The following is a 12376-nucleotide window of genomic DNA, read 5'->3' as shown; positions in this document are numbered from 1 at the left end:
TCAAGCACTTTAATTGCCTTTAACTGGAAAGGTATGCCCCTATATTAAGAGCCATCAGATCCTATTGTCTGCTCATCCATTATAAACTAACCGTTGTGACACTGTTCTTGGATGTCCATCCAATCTCTTCTCAAGCAAACGACTTTGGCTGTATAAAGTAAACAAAGTCTTTCATCCGGGGAGCCTTCCTAGTTGTTTTCAACTGAATTTTTCCATGACAAGATGTGACATCGCATCCCTCATTCTTATAACAAATCGATGACGTGCACTTGCCAACGGCAATCCGGATGTTTTTGCATCTTTGCGTTCTATATGTCAAAGTCTTTCGCGAAGCGATGTTTTTTGCCTCCCAAACAGCTTCTTTATATCCCCTCTGCTTTCTTGCAAAGTTTGTCTTGGAACTTGACGGCTTACAGTGCCAGGACCCGGAAGCACAACAGAATGTTTCATCCTCTTTTTTTTTTAAAGACCCTATTCCCATTTAAACATTGTTCTACAATTTCAATTAGCAACCAACATCTAATAGCTTTAAAAAATGTTTTTAGTTCCACAACATAATATTACAAACGTTTACGCTATAAACATGTCAAAGTGGTCAAGATCAATTCAACGAAGCAGACCTCACCGGGTAGACGCTTCAAGGGTCTCTGTTAATTTAAATTGATCAAACAAAAGTTTTATACCGTCATGGTGGAGGGTTTCACAGAAGACGAGAGCCTTTTATCTTCAACAGAAAGTTAATGCCGCCAACCACACCGCTTATTACGACACAAAGGCACACATGGACGCACAATTGGGACGGCATATACACTCCTACCTGTTGTGTATACCTATACAGCAGATCAATCTTCACCAGTGACGCTCGGTGCGTACACCAAACCTTTCTAGTCTAATTAAATGTTCGTGTGTAGTCGGCCGCTCTTTAACACGGCGGCGAGATCGAACAGATAGTCCCAGTCATTTTCTAATAAGCAGAAACCGCGCAAACGAACGAGAGCAAAATAGATCGTTCTAATTAGCGCTACCCGAGGACGTTTTACTACCGTCCCTTATCCCAGACCGTTTTATTGTACAATTACATGTGATATAGCCTTTGCGTCTGATTGCGAGTCGAAAAGCCATGTGTCGGAACACAAAGATTGATAAGCAAAGCCACTGTTGATGCAATATGTTCCGGCCTTTTTTTTTTCTCATTTTGTGTGTAATCCTTATTCGTCTGATTTGGTGACAAATATAACAAGGCGAAGAGGGGGAGGATGAATGGCTAAGCGGATGGTAGCACCAACAGGTGTGATACTTGTCTATAGGGGAAGGGAGGTGTCCGAAGAAGTTGGGGATCGTCAGTCTAGGGGAGGAGATACAGGAACCAATGAGCGGAAAGGACAAAACAACGTCACTGGTGACATCACGAGAAGCTCTTGCCTCCACTCGATGCAGTATATAACCCGGCTGTGGCTCCTCCACCAGCTCCAGAGAATAGAATTGCGTCGGGCCGACAGCAACGGTCCCACACAGTTTCCCATTCGTACAGTTCCAATTAACGAATTTTGTTTTTTACTTGTGGATTGTTTCGGTTCAACGTTCAACTCGCTTAGTCATCGTTTTATTTGTCCAGATTAATCAAGTTAATCGTCTCCCGAAATTTGATCAACATCAGCAGAAGATCCGTCTTTGTTTTCCACGCAATCTTTAGGTAAGTCTGACGTAGCATCGGCAGGTTCATTACTACTCGATTTCTAATTCCTTCTTTGCGGGAAATGCGTTAACTACTTTAAATGAAATGTTGGAGACAGGGGGTAAAAAGCTTCCTGCAGAGATGATGATGCTTTAGTAAAAACCAAAAAAGGAATCCCCATTTTTGATTGCGAATTCCCGTTGCTGCAGCGCAGCACGGCGTCGTAACAGGAGATTTCCATTTGATCCCGCAGCGTCCTGGCGTCCCTTGGATCACCATTAACAGCGCTAAGGAAGGGAACCAGGGCCCATAAAAATCTGAAACGTATGGTAGACAGGGCATTGCAATGGATGAATTGGCTTTTTCCCCCCACTCTCTTTCGGTTATAAGGACTTGTCTTAAATTATGACTGCAAAAAAAAAGGAAAATAAGGACGGGTATGATTAGCCAACCAGATTGGGGGTGCAAGTGTAACATAGCATCACGATTTTATGTTGTAGATTACGTGATCAAATGTCTATTTTAACAAATATTTAAATCGATACATTGTCTTTTCTTTCCCTGTGCTTTTTTTCAATATAAAATAACAACCATGGCGTTTACGTGCAATTGCCAACATGTGCGGACATCAGATCGGATCATCATGCAGTTCTGGCAGTGCCCGTTATTACTGATGGTTTCGCTGATCGCCGCCATCAACACCCAGCAGACGCCGTCACAGCGGCTCGAACCCAATCAAGTGGCCGGGCTTGTCGAGCTCCAGCAGCAGTTGGAACCGTCTCGCGAACAGCAAGAACAGCCGGCTCAAGCTGATAATAAGGTTTTATAACAGCCACACTTCCCGCTGTATATTAAGATGTCACACGTCCAAAATTTGCGTTATATTGAAATCAATAAGCTATCTCTATTGAACATAAAAAAAAAAAAAGTAAAAGATTTCGAAGCCAAAACTGATGATACTTCGAAAGACATAGACTTTATCAATAAAAGTTTTGTAACAGAACAAACTTATAAAGAAGTGGAATAACGTTTGCAGGGCCATCAACTAGCAGCCGCCGCTTCGCTGCAGCTGACACCAAACGATTGGAGGGGCACTGAGGATAAACGAAACTGGAACCGGATGCAAGGAATGTGGGGCAAACGGAGCCAGCAACAGTCAGACGAATCGGCTACCTTGCACGACGTGACTCCGCAACGGGTAAACACATCCCCCTCCCCTTTTGCCATCATCTGACTCTTGTACGTCTCTTTGATTACAATTAGTTCTTCTCTCACGTCCAACTTTTCCATCCTGTAAAAAGGATTTGCAAACTTCGTTCGCCATTTTGCCACTCGTTTCTTTCCTTAGTGGTTTTCTTTTGGTTGCAGATGGTGAAACGAGCTTGGTCGGATTTATCGCAACAAGGATGGGGCAAAAGGAGCTGGACCCAATTGCACGGCGTGTGGGGTAAACGCCGATGGGACCAACTGCACGGCGCCTGGGGTAAGCGGACACCCGTTGACGGACAAGTCGACAGCCAAGAGGATCAATCAGTGGAACAGACGGAACGTGAGGACGTGAGCGATTCGGACGAGTTGGACACTACCAAACGCTCCGGTTGGAATAAAATGCAAGGTGTTTGGGGCAAACGAAGCGGCACTCCAAATCTGGATGGCATTGGCAACAACGACTTACTTCTCATGCTCTCCGGTGACCAACTCTACCTGAGAGATGATGATCAACCGACGGCCAAACTTGTCGAGGTCAGTCGGTTCTTTTTTTCGTTGACGAGCCCCTCGCATGGAACATCTTTTTCCCACATACAAAAAAATCTAGAAAATTACGATAATAAAAGAATAGCGCAGAACCGTTGTGTTACGTCAATTTATAACGCAATTCAAAGCGTAACACGTATAGCGTCCGTTTATTCAAGCGACAAAGTTCTATACAAAAGTTTGTGTCACTGCAAGCAACAAAATGAGATCTCTGCCATGTTGCAGTCGCACTCAACCGCCCACTACTCCCCACGTGTCCCAGTGTTCCTACTTTCTCACGAGCCCGAACGAAACGAACAGACGTTACGAACGACGCAACCTTCGATTGCGCCTTTGTTCAACTGACGTTTTGACGAAGTTTTTTCTTATCTTGATCTATTTGTTGTTTGACGCCGGAAACTAACAAGCGCCCATTGAGTCGATGGGACCCTTAGGTCGATTGGTTGCCTGACGTGTCCCAATAAATTTTCGTGTTGCTGTCCCTATTCACGTTATCGAAACGTAAATGAAAGTATTAACCCAACTTGTTTATTTTTTGTTTCTTAAATTTTTGATGCAGGATGATGAAAATGGAGAATTGGTGAACAAAAGGGCCTGGAACCAGATGCAAGGTGCTTGGGGCAAACGGGCTCTGTCGGCCATGGCGGCCGGCTACAAGCGAAACTGGAACAATCTGCGCGGAGCTTGGGGTAAGCGTGAAATACCTGCCGCTGTCGCAAAAGGTTTACTCCGTTAAATGTTTCCTTCAAAAAACACAAAACTTAATCTAAAAATCGATTGACATTTGTGTGTAACTCCACCCTTTTATTTTTTGTATGTGTGTGGGGGATTATTATTCAGGTATGGAATGGTCACGAAAACGTGAATCAGGCTGGAATAATCTGAAAGGTCTCTGGGGGTGAAAACGGAAAAAAAAAAAAAAAAGAAGATCGCGACTTCTCCCCGCTTTTCCGTTTGAATCGCTAATTTTCTCCCCTGTGCCGGCCGTGTCCACATTTTTAGAAAATTCCAAACGCCGCAGCATCGTTTCGACAGACTGAAAATAGCGCATTCGATATATTTATATGATTTTCGCTCGTTTGATTTCTCTGGTTCATTCTATCCCATTGCCCTTCGTTTTTTTTTTGTGTTTAACGATACAATTATATACAAGACATCAAAAACAAACAAAAAAACGCATCTTCAAACGCGGACTATCAATTTTCAATGGATTCAAAGAAAAAAATCTATTCGTTCCACGCCCATTAAACAGAAAAATATTTATCCGAAATGATATACACAAAAAGGAAAAAAGATGTACCTGTTTAAACAGCATGGTACATGTTACATCTTGGCTATTGTTACAGTGGCAAATCGCTGCTCGAATTTGTTTTGATGTATTTAACACATATTTGAGAACAGAACAGAGAAACGATATATCAAGTCGCGATTTTGCTATACAATGATTGCCAGTTATAGACTGATATAGTGTTGCAAACGACGACTCTTATTACAAAGAAACAAAAGAAATATGAATGTATACATTATTATATATGTATTGGCAGTACATGACGAGCATTTTAATCGATCATTTTTTTTTCAATTTCCTTGTTTGTTGTATGTATTTTGACTCTTTTCTTCTTATGTCTTCGCTTTGGCTATTTTTGGGAAGCACACGGATTGCTTGGCTGTAGTAGTTGTCCATTACCTTTTTGTTTTGCCCTGTGTCCCTTACGAAACAGCATTAACAGGGGTTTAAAAACAAAGTCCGACGTCAGCGAGGGGAAGCGAACAATATTTGTGTGAGAGAAACTATAGAAGATATGTCCAAGATAAAAAATATACAAAAATAAGGATCATATCTATTTTGGTTCATTATACAGCCTTCATGTAAACAAGAGTACATCAGAAAGTTTGCATTTTCCAGAAACATTTCAAACAATGAGGTCCAACGTCAACAATAGGCGTCGCTGACTCGTGAATTTTGCCGTATCTTTAACATCGACTACTCTATTGTGTTCAACCAGACTGTGTTTGCGTAGCTATGCATTCAAGAAAATTGCAATGATCTTCTACATTTCGCAGAGTGTCAGTAGGTTGTGTAGTATATACGTCGGCCCGACAATGCCAGCAGTGTTTCATTTAATTTAAGTTCGCATTGGAAACGTTAAAATGGAAATAATGATGATCCCCAGTCGGCTTTGCGATATTACATCCCACGTCCTGCATGTGTGTGAGCACGATGTCTATAGTCTTAACCAGTGCGAAAATTGTATTGGGACGTCACAAATCCTAGCTCCCATCGGATTCGACAGCGCGAATATGCTAGGACACGATGGATTTCGAGAAGAAGTGATCACGGGCAAAATAGTTTTCGTTAGAAGTTATCGAATATAAACAGATTGTCTATGCTTGGTACCGCCTACAATCGTGTGGCATTTGCATACTAAAAAAAAAAAAAATTAATAAAAAGGATTTTAAGGACACATGCGTTTTAGAAATTCTCTCGAAGTTATTAATGGCTTATTAAAGATTGTTAGGACAAGCGTGAAATCAAGAGGGCGTACTATTTTTTTTTTTTTTTGTGGTTCTTCCATTTAAAATGTTCGGTTCGCTATATAGTTCAATCGTGGCGGATTGGAGTCGCACTTCATAAATCAAAAGTGTGCCCTCATATAAGGCTAAGACAAGTATGGCTTGTTTACGCCCCAACAATCGCGTTCCAAGACAAACATTTTCGCTCCCTCTATATACATGTGGTATATATCTTTCTGTATCCAGCTCATTTTGCTCTGTGTTTGTTCCACCCTTCGATGCTTTTTAACACATGCGGCACACGAAAAAAAGCGTTTTAAAAAGTTAGTTTTGTTGTTGTTATACCCACTCTCTTCGATGCACGTTAGCATCCCTGTGCATAGTCGAAAAGGAGAGAGATCGATAGTTTATATATTTGACTGACCGCGCAGCGCAAGCAACGCTTCATTCCCGGCTCATCGTCTATGTAGACGTATAGTGGGGGGGAAGATGCGATCGATCTCTTTCACTCCGCCAAAGTTTCTATATGCACTCGGGTGCCAATGTCAAGAGAAGAAGCCTTGTTTAAGTTTAAAAACGCGACGAAATCGAACGCAATATTGCGCCTATTCGATTTTGCATCTAATTCTGTTGCCTTGATCGATCAAAAAGGCAGGTTTGATTCGATCAATTAACTGTATATATGCCTTACGTAAAAGCAATCTCAAATGTTTTGCGAATGTAAGTTTGAAAGATGCTACTTTTCTTGATACCTTCAAACATGCATGCCATATAATTCGATTGGATCTAAAAGCACTCTACTGTCTCAAATGGAACGTGATGATACGTACAAAAAGAATTAAAGTTTCATTGCTGTTTCTTAGCTGAACAAATATAAATATACCCCCCGCCTACGATTTATCGAACTATAAAAGACATCGTAATTATAGGCGATGTTTAAAGGACAGAAATCTTGAAAGAATGCCTTGTGGCCAGCTCAAGTGGCTTAGGTCGACATCCGCCAGATACGTACATGTCGGACGTTGTTGGAATTATTTCGGAAATCGGAATATTGCCAATAGAAAAATTCTGGTTTCTCTTGCTTTCCTGTATTGGATTCCCTAGTGTTTAATTGCATTGCAGTCCAATCAGCGATAAAAATTCAATCGATACGTATAGCATAGAAAAAACCAAGGCCATTCATCCACATCTATAAAAGGTTTTACGTCATGTTCTATTTCATTGTAATACGATGATGAGTTCCGGTCTTTTCCTTTTCCCACCGTGATTTGATTGCTATTGGAAGATGTGAAGCTGTGCAGGGTGACATAAAGGTGCTGTTCACCATTCAAAAGGAATAATCACTCCGGGACAAAAGATGATTCTTGGCTCACATCAATTGCGGATGTCTTTGCATAGAATCGTAATTTCTTTCATCTGTAATTTTTTTTTTTGGTGGCGGAATGGGTCGTTAACTTCTGTTTGTTTTTAACGATGTAATGATTGCCTGAGAGACTAATCGTTATCGTTCACTTGCTCATCGATGATTCTTTGTTCTTCTTCGATACAATGACAGATTTCAAAACGTTAAGACTCGGATTTGCGATCTACTTTGAGCAAGTCTTACGGATTTCAGTATGGTAATTTAACGTGAAGTACTCATGTACAAAGTGAAAAGGTTTTCAATCTCTTGAACTATTCGGAAATGGATTCCAAACTGATACATCCGCCTGATCATCACGCAGGACAAGCAAATCCGCATACTTAAAATACGCAGGCCTATAGCAATCTGTAGCTCTAACAAACAAAATGTCTCCTCGAATTGAAATGGATGCGCTGTGTGCCGCAACGGTCATGTAGGTTGACGGATGGACCGTATGCCGGCAAAGACGACAACTTGTTAGATCTAATGAGCTTCCAATTTCAAAGGGCTGTGCATTCCACTTAGTTGGGGTCTTCATTAACCAGTTCATTTTTCAAAACTTTAGTCTTAATGGAAAAAAGGTTGAATTTTTCAAATTATTTCTATACGAACAAAATCAAACGAAAGAGGGAAAAAAAAAAGAATCTGCACAATTCATCGTTCGCTGGCGTTATTACCTGATTTCGCACTAGAACTCTCAAAGATTCTAGAAAACAAATATCAGTTTCCATCAGATTTTGAATACGTCGAACTTTTCCCTATGCCTAACGTTGCAGGGGTCTGTTTGATAAGTTGGTTGTCATGCCTGGGCAGATCTGCTCGCCCTTGCCTGATTTACAGAGTGCGTTCGGAATCAGTTGGCGTGACACTGCATTCGCAATGGGCCTCTTATTCCCGAATCACTTAACAATTATTGTAAATGTTGAATCGATGATTTTTGTTTTTAATTCCGCAGTTATAGACGTGAAAACTCATTTCTCTTATTCCAAGCCTCTGTGTAGGATTTCGTTTAAATATGTACTGATTGGATACCCAGAAATTTTATCCGCGCATCGCAATGTAGTCACGATTACGTTAGATGGGACATTCATTTCAATTTTTATATACAGCTTTGCAAATGAAAATTTTATGGTTAAAGATTATAGCGCACGATGGAAACATTTGTCAGCTTTAACGTGGTAAGATACACTTATTCATCCATAGCAAAAATAAGTTGCCAAAGTTGGAAAAAGGAATTAAACGGATTAAAATCCATTCAGATTGCTCGAACTCTCTATCTTATCTATTATTTGATTTTTATTTATTTATTTTTTAGTATTTCTTTAATCATAAATGTAGGTTTCGCGCAATATTTAGGAAGGTTCACTTTCACAAACCCACGAATACTAGAACCATCGAGAATTTCGACAGCTCATTTTAATCGTGTTATCTAACTGTACAAAAAGAAGCTCTAACATGTAGAGGTACTTAGTACGCAGCAGAAGCGCAAATGCATCTATAGACATCCATATTTTAACGACTAGTTCTGCGATAAGGACTTAACCATGTATTTTCGTAAAGTCAATTTAATAATAAATATCGGCCACTTTATCAGCAAGTAGGCCTACGTAGTACATACTATGGATTTTAACAGTTGAAGACCAATTGAAGCTCCTTACTTCCGATTTTAAATGTTGATTCTACTACAGCACTCGGCCTGAATGTTACCATCTTAAGGTTACACCTCCGCCATAAAACAAATGGGGCAGCGAGAGCAACAAACATTCGATGGGGGGTACGTTTAAGAGGGGATTGATCGCCACAGGAAAATGCGATGGATCCCATCGTTAAAGGTCGTAACATTCGTTAGCATCACATCCATCACACGGGGATCCCTACTTCACCCGCATTGCTTATTGACACTGAAATTCTTCTAAAACAAAGACTGAACTTATTTGGATGAACCGAAGGTATTCAACATTTTTAATTAGTCAAGTTTGAATACTCTTAGTAGTTCACAAAAGTTTTGAAGAAAGCCTATGAAAATAATTTAAGGAGCTGCTGGAGCGAAATTGCCCGTGAAAACTCGCGTAGGAGTGCAACAATACCCTTCGCTCCGTAAAACCTTTCGACTTGTTCATTTTTTATTGTTGCACAAGCCGTGGAAAATTACGGAAGGAAACCCTTCCAATAAATAGGGAAACGGCCCTCTGAAGAAACCTGCGACAGTCCGTACCGTCCCTTTCCAACAAGGTCGATGCTCTTGCTTCATTTAAATCCTCATCATGACCAGGCTAGCAATTATACCTGCCTTCATTATATTTCATTATTTATCTAACGAATTATTACATTATATCTTACAAGATTGGGGTTCAATAGTAAGTCAAAGGAACTGTAACAGCTTGCGCTATACCGATACGGTTTGTAGCTCATTAATAAAGGATTGTGAATTCGGTAGACACACAAAAAATGTGGTGGCATACTGCTGGGCAAATCCCGGTGGCCAAGAACCACCTTTTGACACTGAGCTCTCCATTCGTCCGGTTGATGAAAGCCGATTATTGAGACACTGGTTTTCCTCGGCTGTGAATTAGGGGGTCGCGTTTCAATTACGTGTCCCGTGTCTGAGCTCACGGTAGGCCCGCATTACCAATGTGATGACGTAGGAATCGAATACCTTCGATACCCATTCAGCTTACTGATACCGAAAGCCAAGGAGACCCCCCCCCCCCCCCCGAGATGTATTACGGACGTAAAGATCCAGTTTTTAAGACCTGATCAGATTCAGAATCAAATCCAACTCCAGATAAAACGTGTCATAACGTATAACTCAAATTTCAGTTCCGAATGAAACTGTATTACGTTGCGTCCTATCATACGTGATTCGTATAACACAACATTTGTTTTAAAATCATTGAAATCTTAGTTAAATCTTAGTTTATTGGTGATGTTACATAGAGAAACGTGCACGAGCTTGTTGGTAACTTGCATGTCGTTCATTCTTGTTACAGTTTAGGCAATTTGCAACTACACAAGTCCGAAGATTACATCTGGTGCACTGTGAAATGAAACATCATTACCAGTCCATCAGTGCTGACAACTTTGGTCGTGTACCAGTCAATAGGGGTAGCAAGGAGGGTGTTATCAAGCATTAGACCAGATTCAAATCTCAACTGTCACGTCAAGGATACACGTGCAAGTTAATGTGCTGTCTGTAATTTGGCAAGGCTATGCTTCCGACACGATCTGCAAGCAGCAGGTCATCATGACGTTGATGGCAAATTTCAGGAGACCTGCATTAAAAAGGAGGTTTCCCTGTTATAAAAAAACAAAATTCATTGATGGCGTTTTAAAAGATGTATAAAGAAAAGATAATCGGCCGGGTTGGTTATGGATTGTTGTACAACTACTGCGAATTCGCGGATACTAAGAAACAAAAGCCTTTGGGTCCGAAGCCAGACGGCTTCTCGCAACTTGGATTCATTGACATAGCAAAATTGCCAGCCGGAAAGAGGCAATCTTCGATCAACCTAGTGGCATTTCAATTTCCTTTAATGGAGCTAACATTTCACGGTTGAGGACACCTCAATGGCGGAAGGAAATGGATAGTGCCTGTGATGATACACGATGTCGAAGTCCAATCTCGCCGCCCATCGTATGACGTCCTTGGACATGTATGACGTAAGGATGTTGAAATTTGCGTTTTCACTTGTCGCTTGGTTTGATCGGCACAACACGTAAGCGTCTTGCGTTCCTTCGTTTCATTTCATTTGCACGACATCGGGCTTTTAATTTTTTTTTTACTTGGCAGAATTTCCTCTGCTGTCTGGTAGTTTGCATTTGCCGCTGATATTGATGTCCCTAGTGACATCTTTCCAAGTCACGCAGAACTGTTCAAAGTTTCTGTTGCCGAAAACGACGTAACGAAAAATTCCCGGTGCTTCTTTTGGGACTAAATGAGCATCTTCAATGTCCTGCACGCGCGTGCAAGTTTGTCGTTTCCTGGAAATGATTCACCGTGACAGAGCGACATGACTCTGCTAAATGAATGAAAGGATCCTACACGTTTGACAAATTTAATTCTGTGCCATGGCTTTTTTCATTTGAATTCCTAAACGGAAAAAAGTGAATGACATGATATTTTGGCAGAGCGCGATGTCCCATTTCCCTTCTCTTTTTTTCGTTGTACTCCCGGCTTGAAAAATGTTAAGGTACGACTAGAAATTGGCACTTCAGCTTCCATTGTACCAGGGGCTTGGTGACCTATGTGTTACCATCTCCTTCCCTGTAGATGAGGATCTTATTTGAATCCAAAGGCGGAAAGCGAAAAGTTCCATCAATTTCACGTCAATGGAAAAAACATGCGGCGTGTTGGTTATATTAGATACGTCTTGTTGTTTAGTGAGAAGAGCATTTGATTCCCGCTCACCCCAGTTGATCACGCCATCTATGTCGTGATCGCTGCGTTGAATCATCGTGCAAATAGGTAAGGATAGCCGTGTATATGTGTGTAATGGCATTAGTGTCTCGTATTGAAGATAAGAATAAAATCTCTGTCAATGAAGACTGGCTTAGTGGATATTTATTGCATAAACATTCAAAATTGTCGTGAGCAACACGGCAAATATTAAAAAAAAATAATAATAGTATGCCCGTTAACGGCTAGTGCTATGCATACGCGTGCATATAGCAGAACATGTCCAACAATTTTTCGTGTTTTTCTCAAATGTCTTAAAATTTTTATTTGTACATTATTATTTACCTGTATCCGTTATTGAATGTCCCGTAATGTTCATTTATAATATCACATAATTTCTTTAACCAAAATTTATTAGCACGTAAATTTCACTAGGAAAGTGCATCATGGCGTTGTGAACGCTGTTTCGGTACCAGATTCACGCTATATAAGAGTTGCGTGCGCCATCTAACAGTAGCGGCACTTCTAATGACTGGGTATGGCACCCTCCCCATGAAGGGATTACTAGTAACCAAGAGTCTGTAAGCAATTAGCACTCGAAACGTCTAGCATTGAAATGGGATTGGCCCACCAT

The 12376-nt window shown here is 40.9% G+C and overlaps 1 protein-coding gene across 1 annotated transcript; it reads left to right on the top strand.

Annotated features, from left to right (window-relative positions):
- The first annotated feature begins 1516 nt into the window (after positions 1-1516).
- LOC130688407 (prothoracicostatic peptides-like) lies at positions 1517-4974 on the top strand. Its single transcript, XM_057511391.2, has 6 exons — positions 1517-1693; positions 2308-2495; positions 2712-2873; positions 3044-3418; positions 3990-4152; positions 4271-4974. The coding sequence occupies exons 2-6, from the start codon at positions 2319-2321 to the stop codon at positions 4330-4332; spliced, it is 939 nt and encodes a 312-aa protein (XP_057367374.1). The 5' UTR covers positions 1517-1693; positions 2308-2318; the 3' UTR covers positions 4333-4974.
- The last annotated feature ends 7402 nt before the right edge of the window (positions 4975-12376 follow it).

The sequence above is a fragment of the Daphnia carinata genome, chromosome 9 (assembly GCF_022539665.2).
Source record: "Daphnia carinata strain CSIRO-1 chromosome 9, CSIRO_AGI_Dcar_HiC_V3, whole genome shotgun sequence".
Classification (NCBI taxonomy): domain Eukaryota; kingdom Metazoa; phylum Arthropoda; class Branchiopoda; order Diplostraca; family Daphniidae; genus Daphnia; species Daphnia carinata.
The sequence above is the reverse complement of the archived record's forward strand: the minus strand, read 5'-3'. Positions and strand labels throughout refer to the sequence as shown.

Excerpts from the sequence above, each read along its gene's own strand:
- LOC130688407 (XM_057511391.2), top strand. The coding sequence starts at position 2,319 with ATGCAGTTCTGGCAGTGCCCGTTATTACTGATGGTTTCGCTGATCGCC. Across the intron at positions 2,874-3,043 it reads ACGACGTGACTCCGCAACGG|ATGGTGAAACGAGCTTGGTC; the intron begins GTAAACACATCC and ends TTTTGGTTGCAG. Across the intron at positions 3,419-3,989 it reads CGACGGCCAAACTTGTCGAG|GATGATGAAAATGGAGAATT; the intron begins GTCAGTCGGTTC and ends TTTTTGATGCAG.